Below are 14455 nucleotides of genomic sequence, written 5' to 3'. Positions count from 1 at the left end.
ATAAAATTTTGTTATTGTTGTTGCTGATTGTTGAAATGGGGAGCCAGAGGTTGAGTAGGAGCTGGACTGACATGATTTCTTTGTTACGATGCTTTCTGTTTTGGGGTTGTGGTATTTTTTGTGTTGAGCTTCTTCTCCCAGTAAGATGATGCAATAGTGATCCAGCGGAGTGGGTCCCCACTGGGGACCAGCCCCGTGGGGACTCTGGGCAGGGGGAGCAGGTTGTCTCTGGTGGGTGTGTGATGTGCACATGGGACCCTGAGCTCCTAAGTCTTGCCCCATCTCTGCCCAGAGGTTGAGGCCACGGGAGTGTGATCACCAGCTGGGTGGTTTTTCCAAGTGCAGGGCTTCCTCCTGGCTCTCCTCTGGGGCCTGCCTACATTTCCAGGTACCTGCCACACCACACCAGCCAGGGGACCAGAGGACAGAAGCCTCCAAAGACACGGGTTTCCAAGGGAGTGGCCCACAAAATGAGCCATCCTGGGTTTGGGGGCTGCTGAGACAACCTGGAACATTCCCTAGAGAATAATGTAATAACTGCTGAGCACTTTGTATGTGTTTGGCTGCAGAATGGGAGCCAATTTCTTGCCCTTGAGGAGGTGTGTGAAGTCATTTTATATCATTATCTCATTGGTGCTGGAGCTCCGCTGTGTGGGGCCTGGGTAGCATGGGCCATGTACAAATGAAGACAACAGCTAGTGAGTAATCCTTGGGGTGTGTCTGATTGCTGACGGAGGCTTTTGACTATACCTGTATTTCCAAAATTGTGTTTTCTGAACAAGATACGTGTTTAGGTAAAGAAAGTCACATTTGTACTTGGACACTTTTCTTAATTATAGGCCTTCTCAGCATCCTGCTCCTGCCGAGGTGTCTTACAGCTCCCACGATGGGGCTGTGGGGCGGAGCATATGTCCCGCACTTGTTTGACCACAGAATTTTCCTTTTCCAAGGGAATCATGTTCATTAATACCTCAGTTCCTTGGAACAGCTTTTGATTATGTGGTATCTCATTAACCCACAATTTAGATATCTCTAGATTAATTCCGATGTTAATCAGAGGAGCTTAGTGCAGTGTACACACGGGCACAATTACCTGCTTCTGAAAGATCTTACCGCTGAAGTCATTGAAGGACGATTTCAGGTTAATCAGGACCCTTGCAATCACGATGTGCATACCGTCCGCAGGAAACTTCACTTTGTGCGCTTCGGTGCAGTGCTTCTCAAACTACCCCAGGAAAGGGCATTTTTTAAAATTTTCCAATTCATTCTGGATCAATACTTATAAAATAGAGTAAGAACCACTTACTAGAAAAGTAAAGTGAAAAAGAACAGAGATGATAGAAAACACAAGATTTTTCTAAATAAAGTGATTCAACAGATACAAAAATTACTCTGTGAAATCGCTCCTTCAAAATGCTTATTCTCAGTCTGTCCTAGCCTCCCGTGGGTAGTAACAGCAGATCTCGGGTGGGGCCTGCTCGTACCCAGACCTCGCTGTGAGAAGCTCACTAGTTGGGAATTTTATAAAATTAAGTGCCATCTTTATCTCTCACGGGCTTCAAGGCCAAGGAGGCCTTAAGATGTGCCTCTTTTTCCCTTTCATGCTTCCATTTGCCAGTGTGTGGTCTGCCAGTGGGTTGTGAGTCATTGATCTTAGAGGGACATCCACAAAAAATCACCCTTACTTTTCTCTGAGTGACAAAATTGCTACCATTTTACTTAGCAGGCTAATTTTACCAGGCTAATTTGCCATCTAACAGGATCAGTATTAATCACTTCTGCTTGTGAACTCATGCCTGTTTGAAACCAGACATGAAATGGCATTAACCTTCCCAAGTGATCCTTTCTTGGAATTCCTATTAGTGTGGCAGGCCTATTCTGTACTCTGGGGCCTGGGTTGCAGACACCTGCCCAGCATTTCCTGAGCTGCTGATCTCATGCACTAGGTTAACAGGTGAAGGTAGTGTGGACTCTGCTGTCCTGGGTTAAGCTCTTTAGGAAATCTTTTTATCGATGTCAGTTTGTTATAAATATTAAACTCACTAAAGGCAGCTAGTTCACCTTCCTAACACAGCGATTTCTTGATCTCCAAATGCTTTGATAGAGGTAGCATTTTCATGTGAAACTTAAAACATTTGTCTCTTGTGAAGTATGTCCCAATTGGACTTCACAGATATAGTTAGCTAATTTCTTTTTCTTTAAGATTTTATTTATGTATTTTTAGAGAGAGGGGAAGAGAAGGAGAAAGAGAGGGAGAGAAACATAGATGTATGAGAGATAACATCGCTTGCCTCTCCCACACCCCCAGCGGGGACCTGGCCTGCAACCCAGGCATGTGCCCTGACCAGGGATTGAACTGGTGACTTTTTGGTTTGTGCTATGGTGCCCAACCCAGTGAGACACACCAGTCAGGGCTAGGTAGCTAATTTTTTTGTTGATTTTTTTTTTTACTGAAAAATATGAAAAAGTAATCTAATACTATTATGGGGCAAGATTCTTTTGAAATTAAAATTTAAAATCAAATGCTAAAAATAGTTCTAAAATTTAAAATTGGAAAATTGGTGCCCATTTTGACACAACATTTTAGCATATGTTGATTCTTCTATATGGTTTATTCTGTAAATAAGTTTAGCCCCAAGAATGAAAGAAATTGTACTTTATAAATAAAAATTAGAATTAATAAAAATCAGAATAATAAGTACCTAATATTAGTGCAGAAATTCAAGCTACTTTTATCAGTGATGTGGATGTGTAATTGCTTAATGGATTCAGGTTGGAGAAATGCTCATGATTATCTTTGATTTTGAATGGTTAAATGCTTGATGGTTGAAAAATCCATTTGTTTTGGAAATTTCACATGTAAATTTGAGTATATTGAGAGAGACAGTGAGCGTTTTTAACATTCATGTAGGACTTCAGAAAAATCATGTCCGGTCAGTTTGTGTTAAGGGACAAACACGTAACACGTAAAGCTGTCTTTCACCTCTCCAACCAAGCCTCAGTTCACATGGGTCTGAGTGGGCCCAGGGGCACTGAAGGTGGTTTGTAAGGGCAAAGGCGTATTGTAACGTATTCACCATTTTCAACAGATCTTCCAGTGGGAACTGCTGGGCGTTTTCATTAAAAAACAAAACAGTCCGTGCTCCTTTGAATGGAACTTGCATAACTGCAATCATTCTCTCGCTGCTGCCAAAGATGTAGACAGCAGTTGGTTTCTTAGTTCTAAAAAAGTCTGTACTGTGGGGAAATGGCCATTGATTTTTCTTGACGATCAAAATTGGGAGAAAAATAGAGTTCTGAGAGCTTTGGAAACTATCCCCAAGTGGCATCACTAGAGATTCTTTACGTGACTTGTGATACTTGTTTAGGGACCTGTGGTCTCTGGGGTTGAAATAAATGTCACACGATAAGGTTTTTCCGAAATCCAGGTATAACAAAAAGGCCAAACAGGAATTTGAGCCCTAATTCGTCGACTTCGCTCTTTTCCTTCTCCATTCAAAATTTCTTGAATAAACCTTAGACTTTTTAGTGGACTGAAATGTTAATCAGTAATATAAATATTTTATAAGTTTAATTTGGCTTCTAATTTCAAATATCCCATGTGAATCCTGAAGTAATTTACATAATTGTAGAAAGAAATTATGATTGATAAGTTGATTGTTTTTCAAACCTCTGGGATAATTTAAGAAGATCCAGTAACCTTTTTTTCAGCTTTATTGAAGTATAATTGACAAATGAAACGGTGAGATATTTAGAGTGTATAGCATAATGATTTGATCTATGTATACTGCATTATGAAAGGATTTCCCCCCATCGAGTTGATTAACACATCCATCAGCTTACATATTTACCCACTTTGTTTCATTTTGTTGTGCTGCGTTTTGTTTCGGTGAGTACATTTAAGTCCTCCTGTCTTAGCGGATTTCAGCTATGCACGGCCCTGTTGGCAACTACAGGCACCGTGAGTGCATCAGCCCCTCAGGCCTTATTACGCCTTCTAGAACTGAGAGTTTGTATCCTTTCGCCAACCCCTCCCCCACCGCATCCCCTGGCAACCACTTTCCTACTCTGTGTCTATGAGTTCAACGCTATTTTAAAAAGATTCCATATGTAAGGGACACCATGCAGTGTGTCTTTCTCCCTCTGGTTTCCTTCACTTAGCATCATGCCCTCCAGTTTCATTCACGTTATCACAAAAGACAGGATTTTCTGGTCATTTAAGGCTGAGCAGTGTTCCATTGTGCGTATGGACTGCATTTTCTTGATCCATTTACCCAATGGTGGACACAGGTTGTTCCCATTCCTTTATTATTGTGAATAATGCTGCATTGAACACAGAGGTGGGGATACGGTATTTCCTCAAGATAACAGTTTTGTTTCCTTGGGATATATGCCCGCGTGTGGGATTGTGGGATCCTATGGTAGTGCTATTTTTAATCTCTTGAGGAACTCCCATACTGTTTTCCACAGTGGTTGTACCAATTAACATTCCCACCGTTAGTGTGCAAGCATTCACTTCTCCCCACATCCTTGCCAGAATTTGTTATCTCTTGTCTTCTAGATAATAGACATTTTAACAGGTCTGAGGTGATCTCTCACTGTGGTTTTGATCTGGTAGCATTTCCAGATATGTATTATGAATTTAAAATTTTTAGCAGATGACATATCTAGGCCAGGAATGTCAAACTCCTTTCACTGGGGGCCACATCAGCCTCGAGGTTGCCTTCAAAGGGCCAAATGTAATTTTAGGACTGTATAAATGTAACTCCTCCTTAACGAGGGGCAAGGAGCTCAGCACTGCCCCCGGGTAGAAACAAGGCAGATGGCCAGATTCGGCCCGAGGGGCCTTGTGTTCGCCACCTGTGATCTAGGCTATCGAAATTATAAATAGATCTCTCTCCCTTCTTAAAGGTCTCTTCTTTACCGACACACCTATAGTGGAGCGAGAGGGCTGCGGCCCTCCCGTGGTGCTGGCCCTCAAGTGGTGCAGGCAGGCAGCAGGACAAGCACGGCGTAGAGAACCAAAGGGCTGTCCTTTGACTGTTGGCTTGCATAGAACACCTGAACTATTAAAGCAGACTGGATAGCCAAGTGACTGCTGAACTGTACCACATTAACTCTCAGAAGTCGCCAGTTCCACTCTGGTTGTGACAGAATGTTAACAGGAGGTTGAAACAATTTAAGGAAATGTTAAATAAGTTATTGCTAAATCACTACATTATATAATTAACATCCTGTCTGGTGTGGGCAATTATTTATAGATCATACAGTATACCCAAATCAAAGTAATAAATCACCCAATGAGGCCTCTGGATGAGAAAGTTTCCCTTTAACCACATTTGCAAAAGCTGGGCTGCCTTGTATGTATTTTTAGTCATAATTAATTTCAGTTACGAGCGAGTGGCTAAACTCTTCTCCTTCTAGGGAGAAGCCACTAGAAGTGTAACACCCTGCAAATATAGCACATGCCTAGCCCGCCATCTGGCAAAGGTGAGGGCCGACCTGTCAGGCCGGCCGTGTAGATAGATGCCTTTGGACTGCCTGCCAGCCAGCCATCTGGGTCACCCACCTGGCTGGAGGTCTCAGGGACCTTGTGTTACTGACCCGTCTGGGTCCGTTACCCAAACCAAGGTCCTTCTGCCCAGTGCCATGTGCACCAACAGAACAAGACAGCTCAGGAGTGCAGGGCAGAAACATGTTTTTCATCGAGGAGGGGCGGAGGGTGAGTGCATGGCTGTAATGGCGCTGCTCCCTGGCTCTAAATACAGAAGGAAGGGCAGAGGGGAGCGATTCTGTTCTTTTAGGTGTGCATGGTTATTCTGTTGCACTCAGCCCTTTTGCACATGTTCCTTTTTGCACACGATGCCCCATCACCATCTTGGCCTTTGCACTCTGCATCTCGGCCTTCACACTCAACACCTGGCCTCTACACTCAGCCCTTTTCATTTTGTGGTCAGGACTCATTTTCAGTTCCTGTAAGCAAGCAGAGTCCATGGCAGAGTCTAGGTATTGAGAGACGTCGGGGTCTTTTGGATGGTAGCCCGGTGACACTTTTCCCGAGGTAAAATGTAATGGTGGGTGTGCCTTTAAGGACTGCTCTGTATGGGAGCTGTGGGTCTGTGCTTTTAACAGATTCTCATGACGCGAGAGTGAAGTTAGTAGAACTTTGCCTTTTGGAAGATGGAAATGTCTTCCTACCACTTAATCTCTTAGCCTGTCTGTTCCCATGTTTTAAAGATGATAGGACCTTCCAAACAGTGGGAACCATACTTGTGTTAGAGGCTAACAGGTTTATTCACACTTACTGCTGACACACTTACCTATTGAGTTTTGCTTGAGAGGCTTTGCTTTGTGTCCCCAGCCCCCACCCGTAGGTGAATTCTGTTAGAACTACTTCTGTGTTAAAATACTGGACTTCTTACACATAGAACTCCTTTTTGATTTATTTTCTGGACTTTAGGAATTTGCTCTAAGACTTCCACAGTAACGGGAATGTAGCTTGGTGCGTGCAAACATTTGTATAGTTGTGTTTTGAAATTAAACTTTTTATTATAAAATGTTATGTGAAGCATAGAAAAGCTAGAAAATAAGCCAAAATAAGAATCAAGCCAGTTTAAAAAATATATCTGTATTATTACATATTTTTCCAGACCATTAACATAACTTTTATGTTTTACAAAAATGAAGTTCTATTTTTTTGTAACCTTGTGTTTGGTGCGGAACCATACATGTGTTTTGAGCATCTTTCCATATCATGAAATACTCCTCCGCAACATCATTTTGGTATCTCGCCATGTGGATAGTTTATAATTTCTTTACCCCGTGTCTGACGCAGTTCTGAGACATTGTGCAGTGTGAGGTGGGACTCTGAAATGATGTGACTGAGTCTGAGAAAGAACCCCATCTCGTGATTAACACTTAAAATGATCTTGTTTGACCTCCAATGAGTGGCCTTGCTTGAGTGCCTGGAAGTCGGTGATGTCGCCCGTCGTGATCTCACGCCGCTGCGTCTTGAACGTGTGTGGTGGGAGGTGCGCGGTGCGGGATCTCAGGACCGCTCTGAATGAAGGAATGATTTTCAGTTCTTCTTAGGGTGGCAGGCAGTTAACCATGTAAACATTGCTGCTTGTCTTTTTACATTAATGTGTGTTTGCGTGTTCATTGGCAGTACCTGACAGTATCTGAATTCTGTTTTTATTTTCTTTTCCTGAACTTGCAATATGAGGTTTTGTTCTTAAATTGCTTGGGAGTTGTGAGTGTTGTCTCTGATTTGACACTTTTAATATCTCCTCCGTATGAAGAGGCTCTCCGTGGATGCAAGGATGGCTGTAGACATTTAAATGGGGAGGAAAGGGGGTATCACAGCAACCTGCTTTTAAAGTAGAGTTTGATTCTCTTCTGTTCTGAAAAAATTTAGGAAAGCTGACTCTGAACTACAGAGCCTCCTTCTCCCTCCCCCACCTTTGCCCCCCAAGTGTTGGTAACATTATGTTTTCTTCATGGTCATAAGAAAGTTGGTCTGGTAGGGTGTGTTGCTAATTTGGAGGATCTATTTAAACACCACACTGGTTAGAAAACAAGGTAACTGTCTAAATTATTAGGTCCTCGTTGGTGTGATCTGGCCTTTCTTCATGTTTATGGTAGAAGAGCAGGAGAAACAGGTTTAGGCAGGTAACCATGTCCTCTTATACTAGAATTGCCCCTGAACTTGGGGCCTGCTTTTCTAAAAATACCCATGATTAGTCCGTTTTGTAGTAATGGAACTTCTACTCTCTGGGAAAATTTTTTCAGCTGAGCCACGTGTGTGTTTACATCAAATTGGCCTCCTTTATTTACAAATGTATTACAGGGTCACCTATGACTTAGTGGACATTAAAATAGATGTAAGAATAGGTACACAGTCTGTTTGTTTTAACTTGATCTCTGAATTGGGAGCTCTTTCTGATGGCGGTTTAGAACCGGGGTTGTCAAACTACAGGCCAGCGTCAGTCTGCGGCCTGTTTTTGAGTGACCCATAAGCTAAGAATTTTCTTTCTAGTGGTTGCAGAATAATCAGAAGATTTTTTGAGACATGAAAATAAAATTAAAATTTCAGTGTGTCTGTTCGTAAAGTTTCATTGGAACACAGACATGCGTATTTTTCACACGCCTATGGCTACATTTGGGCTACGATGGCAGAATTACTTATAAAAGAGACCCTATGGCCCACCCTTTGCATTAAAAGTGTGCTTACCTCTAGTTCAGAACATCCCTTCCTTAGGAGAATGACCTTTGAAAATGGCACACACTTTATTAAAGATAGCTAGATACACAGGAGATTGTAGTTGAATTTTTGTTTTATTTGTTAAACTTCTGTTAAAGTGTCCATATGCCAGTTTCTGCCTGTCTTTAAGAATGTATAAAATAAAATATATTGTCAGAATATCTATTCTGGGTTTTAAAAATATATATATAGTATTCCTTTTTTAAGGAACAGTTAACCTGAGTTTTTTCCGCACTCCTATTTTGGCTGATTTAAGTTTCTTCACTATAATGGTATTACGGCAGAAATGTAGATGTGACTCAGACCCCCCTGGATAGTGACAAATTGCTACAAAGCATTGTTGGATTGTCATTAGACTCCAGCAGGCCTACAATAAGAAAGACAAATTCATGCCAGAAACAACCAGTGTCCGTTGACAGATGAATGGATAAAGAAAAGGTGGTTTATACATACAATGGAATATTATTCAACCATAAAAGAGAATGAAATGTTGCCATTTGTGATAACATGGATGGACCTTGGGGGCATTATTGTACGTGAAATAAGTCAGGCAGAGAGAGACATGTGGAAAATATACACATAAAATTGAACTCAGGTACCAAGAATAGACTGGTGATTGCCAGGAGGAGGGGGGGTGAAGGTGGGCAAAATGGATGAAGGAGGTTTAAATGTACAAACTTCTAGTTATAAAATAAATAAGTTACGGGATGTAACATATAGCAGGGTGACTAAAGTTAATACTGTATTGCATATTTGAAAGTTGCTAAGAAAACACCTTAAAAGTTCCCATCACAAGAAAAAATTTTTTGTAACTGTGTGGTGATGGATGTTAACTAGACAGTGTGGTGGTCATTTTGCATTACATACAAATACCAAATTTTTATGTTGTGTACCTGAAACTAATATAATATTATATGTCAGTTATATCTTGATTAAAAAATTCATTTTTATGATTCCTTTTTGTTTAATCTTTTATCATTCGGAGACTTAAGTCTGTTCTTTGCTGATTATAGAGTGTGGGCCAATGTGCATTCATAGCAGAAGTCGGTCTGGTGGTTAAGGATGAGGTGAGCTGTACTCACAGAGATGCTTCCCCACCAGTTACTGGGTATCTGCCTCCACTCCCTGCAAGCTCTTGTTGTTAGTGCTGTGTTCTCCGACAGTCATTCTGTTCTTGCCTTTCGAATGGACCTGATGGTGGTGAAAAGGAATATTTTTCAAGATCACATATCTGTGGGGAATCAGTGGTTAAGATTTTTCATTGCATTAGCAATAAATTCTCAGTAGAAGTTATAAGCACTGGGAAATCTGCCTCTGAAGCTGATCAGTGTTGTTTGAGACACCAGAGAAAGGGAGCTCTTTTTATCTCCGCAGGAAACATGTAACTTATACACCTTTTAGGCTTAGCTAAACCTCCAACTTGGGAGGAATTAGGGAAAGCGTCATTTGGTATTCTGCTGATGGCAGAATATCTAAGAAACTGTAGCTTAGATTTAACCTGGAGATTGCAGAGGGTTACGTATCTTTAAAAGTAAAATGTATATTTAATGCCTCATAGTGCTTTGAAACACTTACAAAATTCAGGTGAGCCCAGATTTTCATTTTTAGGAATCAGATTTATACCTAGCTTATTCTTTATGCACCAACATTTTCATAGTGCAACTTGTCATGTACAGTCCAAACTGCAGTTGTATCGTGTAGCCTGTCAGAATGAGGTCTCTCATCACCAACACTGGGGACAGGGCTGGCTAGGGTGAGGCCAGAGAGGCACAAAGGGCACAGGAGTTAAGGAGGTGCTTGCTCATGGCGCCAACCCTGTACTTGCATGACCTCAGGGATGAGCGCCTCCTTAAATTCCTTATCCTAAGAGCTTTTCTGGCCTGACCCTGGTCCCGACCTGGTCAAGGGTCCCTGGAAGGTATTTTTTAAAAAAGATTTTATTTATTTATTTTTAGAGAGAGGGGAAGGGAAGGAGAAAGAGAGGGAGATAAGCATCAGTTTGTGGTTGCCTCTTGCATGCCCCCTACTGGGGACTTGGCCCACAACCCAGGCATGTGCCCTGACTGGGAATTGAATTGGCGGCCCTTTGGTTCACAGGCCAGTGCTCAGTCCACTGAGCCACACCAGCCAGGACTAAAAGGTTTTTTTTTTTAAAGCCCATCACTAGGTCAGATCCTTAACCTACTAAATCTCTTTGGTGGAGCCCAGGAGTCTGCATTTTGACCTCTTAGGACTTTTAATTGCACACTGAAGGTAGAGGACTTTCTGGGCCTGGTTGACCAACTGAAGACCCAATAGAACAAAAGCTGCTCCGCTAGCTTCAGGTGATGACTGGGACAGTCGCTGAAAAATCTGCCTAATTAACCGGCACACAGGAGCAAGTAGGCCAGCCAGACCACACGGCCCGCCAGCCCCGGCCGAGTGCAACTGCTGCCAGGTATTGTGCTGCAAGGCTTGGAGCGCTTATAACCAGAGTTAAATGTGATTGATTATATAATTTTGAACTGTTCCAATTTTTGTAATTAAAAAATATTTTATAGGTTCATTATTAGCTACATGTTCATTGTAAACAAAACTTTTTTAAAAAATAATTTTTAAAAAACAAAAGAATAAAATAGAATCTATCCATAACCCTATTCCCCAGCAATAGCCATTATTAACGTCTGAAGGTATGCTTTTAGCCCTTTTTTCCCTATTGAGTCAGTTACACTGAAATTCATCATGTGGCATTAGGAAGAATGAGTGACAAAAGGAATGGTGGTATCAGGAAATCTGTCTTATGAACTCATTCCCATCTGAGTCTTATCTAGTTTTCTTTGCTGTCTATTTGGTATAAGCTTCCCCTTTCAACATTAATCTGGGCATTAAAAAGAATTCACACGTGCAGGTATGTGCGTGGATTTCCACCTTTGCAAAAATAGTGGAAATAGTGCCCCTGCACAGGGAAGTCTCCATTGGGCTGTTTTTCCAGGTCCCTTCTTGTGACTCTCATTGAATTCCTTTGGAACCCGAGGGACTTGTTCCTGTGGGGGAGACGTAATCATTCAACAGCTTTTGCTGTGTGTCCCACGCAGGTCAGGCTTTGCTAGGGGTCAGACGTACAACCAGTACGACGTGGTCCGTGCCCTGAGAACAGACAGTCTGGTGCAGGAGGTGGACCAGGGTATTGTATGAGTGTCAGGTGCTCTAAAGTGCAGTGGGAGTAGGAAGCGGGGATCAACCACCTTGTCTTCGGAGAGTTGAGGGCGGCTGGGAAAAGGAGGTGACCCTTGAATTGAGTCCAGAGAGGCCTACCGCATGGCGCCTGCAGTCTCCAGCAAACAGCACTCTCTGAAAGTTCCAGTTTTTGTGTGTTGTGTCCTACTTTCCAGTTCAGTCACACAGTTGCCCATTATAATTAAATGAAGCTTGCCAGATGGATGCCTTTGCAAGACGATGGCTCGTTTTCTTGCTCTATTTGTGAAAGCTGGCATTGGGTCCAAACTCTCAAGGATGGCCCTACCTTGAGACTGCTTTGGAGTGTCGCTCTTTCGTGTGTATTAGCCAAATGGCCAACCCATCAGTGGAGCCAGGTTGAGTGACAGGTGGGTGTGCCATGCATGTGGACACTCTGGTCCCTGCCAAGCTGTTTGCCTGTAAGGAGGTGAGGTGCTGAGAGGTTGTTCTACAAAGATGTCATTTATCAATGTTACCTACCTCTGAGAGAATAAACTTCCTCGGCTTCTAATCTGTCAGTCTGTCCTTCTCACCACATACAGTTTTCCTATTAGTTGCAATATAACTGATGTCAAATTCCCAGTTTATCAGATTAAAACACATACACATTTTCACACTATCTTAGAGAAGCAATTTTTAGTTTATGGAAGAGAATATTTAGAGTGGTAGCAGACTCTTGGTAGCAGACTTGATTAACCAAGGAGGGTCGGCACTCTGCACAGGAAAGACTGACCGAGTCATTAACAATCGTTTCATTTCTGGAAATCATTCATAGTGTTTCATTCATTTCTGCGACTCACTCTCGTGCTCCATCTCATTGAATTCTCACACCATCCCCATGAAACAGGTACTGTCACCGATCTCATTTTACACGCGAGGAGACCTGACGGAGCCGCAGAACCGGTGAGGCCTGGGGCCTGTGTGCGGTCTGTTGCCCACGCACGTGGCCTCCTTGTCCTGTGCCCGGGCTGTGCCCTCGATGTTGCACCAAAGATCCTGGGTGAACACATCATCATTTACAGTTTATTTTACTCCTTTTCAAAGGGTTAAAATCCTTCAAATATATTACTAATAGGACAACTGAACATAACTTCATTTCCTTCCACTTTCGAAATAATCTCAGGAATTTTCAGTGCTTTCGGGCACCCTTGATTGAATATCCTTTGATTATTGTAGTTACACAGAAATGTCAAATTAGAGCCTTCCTGCTGATATAATTTACTTTTTTGGTGATTGTACTTGGGTTTAGATAATATGTATGAATAAAACTCTTAGGCTGGTTTCCTCCTCTAATTTTCTGTCTGTATTTTGCATTTGAAATAAAAATTTGGAGTTAAAAGCCCATATTGTATTTTGTTCTTATGTTTGGGGTTTTCTGTGAATAGGGTGATTCAGCTATTTATCTGTACCACCTTTCAGCTCTCCTTCCAAAAAACAAAATGGGGGAGTTCTTGAGGGGGGGGTCTTTCTTCCTGTATTCACCCATTCCAGTCCCCACAACAACCTGAAATCCTGATGTCAGGAGTCCTTTCAACAGAATTTTCACCTTTCAAATAATTTGGAGCTCTAATGTCTCGATTAGAAGCAGTCTTTCAGATTCCCGCTCACTGAAAACAGAAATCCCGCCAGGTGGCCCTGTGCTCTCTGCTCCTGCCGTCTCCGGAACAGGGAGCTCTCGGAGACCCCCATGTCTGCAGGGTGGACAGCCGGTGCTGTGGCTGGGCACCTCCCACTGTGCCTGCCTTTCCTGGCCTGACCCTCACAACCCCCTCCCTGTACCTTCCACTCGGGGTTCAGATTCTCCCCTTGAATAACATGTTCCCTTGGGGTCTTCTTCAGCCTCGAGAAGGTTCTAAGGACTCTGAAAGAATGGAGTGGATCTCAGTGAGGCTCCCCAGCAGTCTGACATGTGGCTACTTTTCTTTTCTTGCAGCAAAACCAGAAATCTTGACCCTGGAGGGGCTGGTGAATGGCATGCTCCAGTGCGTGGCGGCAGGGTTCCCGGAGCCCACCATAGACTGGTATTTCTGTCCAGGATCTGAGCAGAGGTGAGACAATGACTCCAGTTACCACTTAACGTGCAGAAGGGGAGGACTGCAACACAGCTGCATTGCAACTGTGTTTTCAGACTTTTTTCCCCCAAAAGCTTCGTTTAGATTATTATTATTTTTCTGTCCACGTGGCTTTTGAGACAGCATAATTGCTATATTTTTCTTGGTAGACATTAATTTTGTTTGCTGAAAAATGATTACTGAGATGACTTCTCTATTTTGGTGGTTATCTTTTTGGATTTATCATGCAATTTCTAGCCCGCAGGTAGATAAAGCAATTTTCCGGGGCAGAGTAATTAGATTTCCATTCTGTACACAGGAGGTAATGTGTGTGGGAAATGTGGCTGTAGTTATCACGTAAAATATTACCTCAGAAGTTAATTGCCAAGTTACCAAAAAGTAATGATCGTGCAGTTATAGCGTGCATCTGCTGTTTGTAAGCTACGAATTTTAAGATGGTTTTCTCCTTGATTAGGTGCCCAGCCCCTGAGCAGTGCGCATCTGGCACTGTGCTTCCTCTCCCTGAGAATCCACACTTAAGCCTTAAATTGTCCTCTCGTATTACCTGAAGATGAAAACGGGGTCAACGTTGCTGTTTTTATCTGTCGAATGGTATTTTATGCTCAGGCTTTAAAAGCTCAGTGTAACATCACAATAGAATAGTCAGGATAATAGTAGAAATTTTATTTTTCATTGAATAGACCTTTTTATCACCACAAGTTGGAAGAGGTTACCTAGGATTGTTGTTTTCAGCTGAGTGTTAGTAGAATGTTTTCTTTGGGGAATAATAGGAATGATTCAAGACCCCTGGCAGGTCTGCTCACAGTGAGCAACCCAGTAATTACAGTCAGCCATTCAACAAATATTTATGGAGTGCCAACTGTATGCCAGACACTGGTCTAGTAAATGAGACGCACCTGAGTCC

At 42.5% G+C, this 14455-nt stretch overlaps 1 protein-coding gene across 2 annotated transcripts in view; it reads left to right on the top strand.

Moving 5' to 3' along the window:
• The window catches only part of KIT (KIT proto-oncogene, receptor tyrosine kinase), a 77792-nt gene that overhangs the window by 47853 nt on the left and 15484 nt on the right, over positions 1-14455 (top strand). For both annotated transcript variants that reach the window (XM_053922926.2, XM_024573740.4), the window contains exon 8: positions 13413-13527. In XM_053922926.2, the coding sequence (XP_053778901.1) occupies positions 13413-13527 (115 nt within the window). The remainder of the gene's footprint in view (positions 1-13412; positions 13528-14455) is intronic.

The sequence above is a fragment of the Desmodus rotundus genome, chromosome 4 (genome assembly GCF_022682495.2).
Source record: "Desmodus rotundus isolate HL8 chromosome 4, HLdesRot8A.1, whole genome shotgun sequence".
NCBI lineage: Eukaryota > Metazoa > Chordata > Mammalia > Chiroptera > Phyllostomidae > Desmodus > Desmodus rotundus.
Note: the sequence above shows the minus strand (reverse complement) of the source record. Positions and strands in the feature narration are given on the sequence as shown.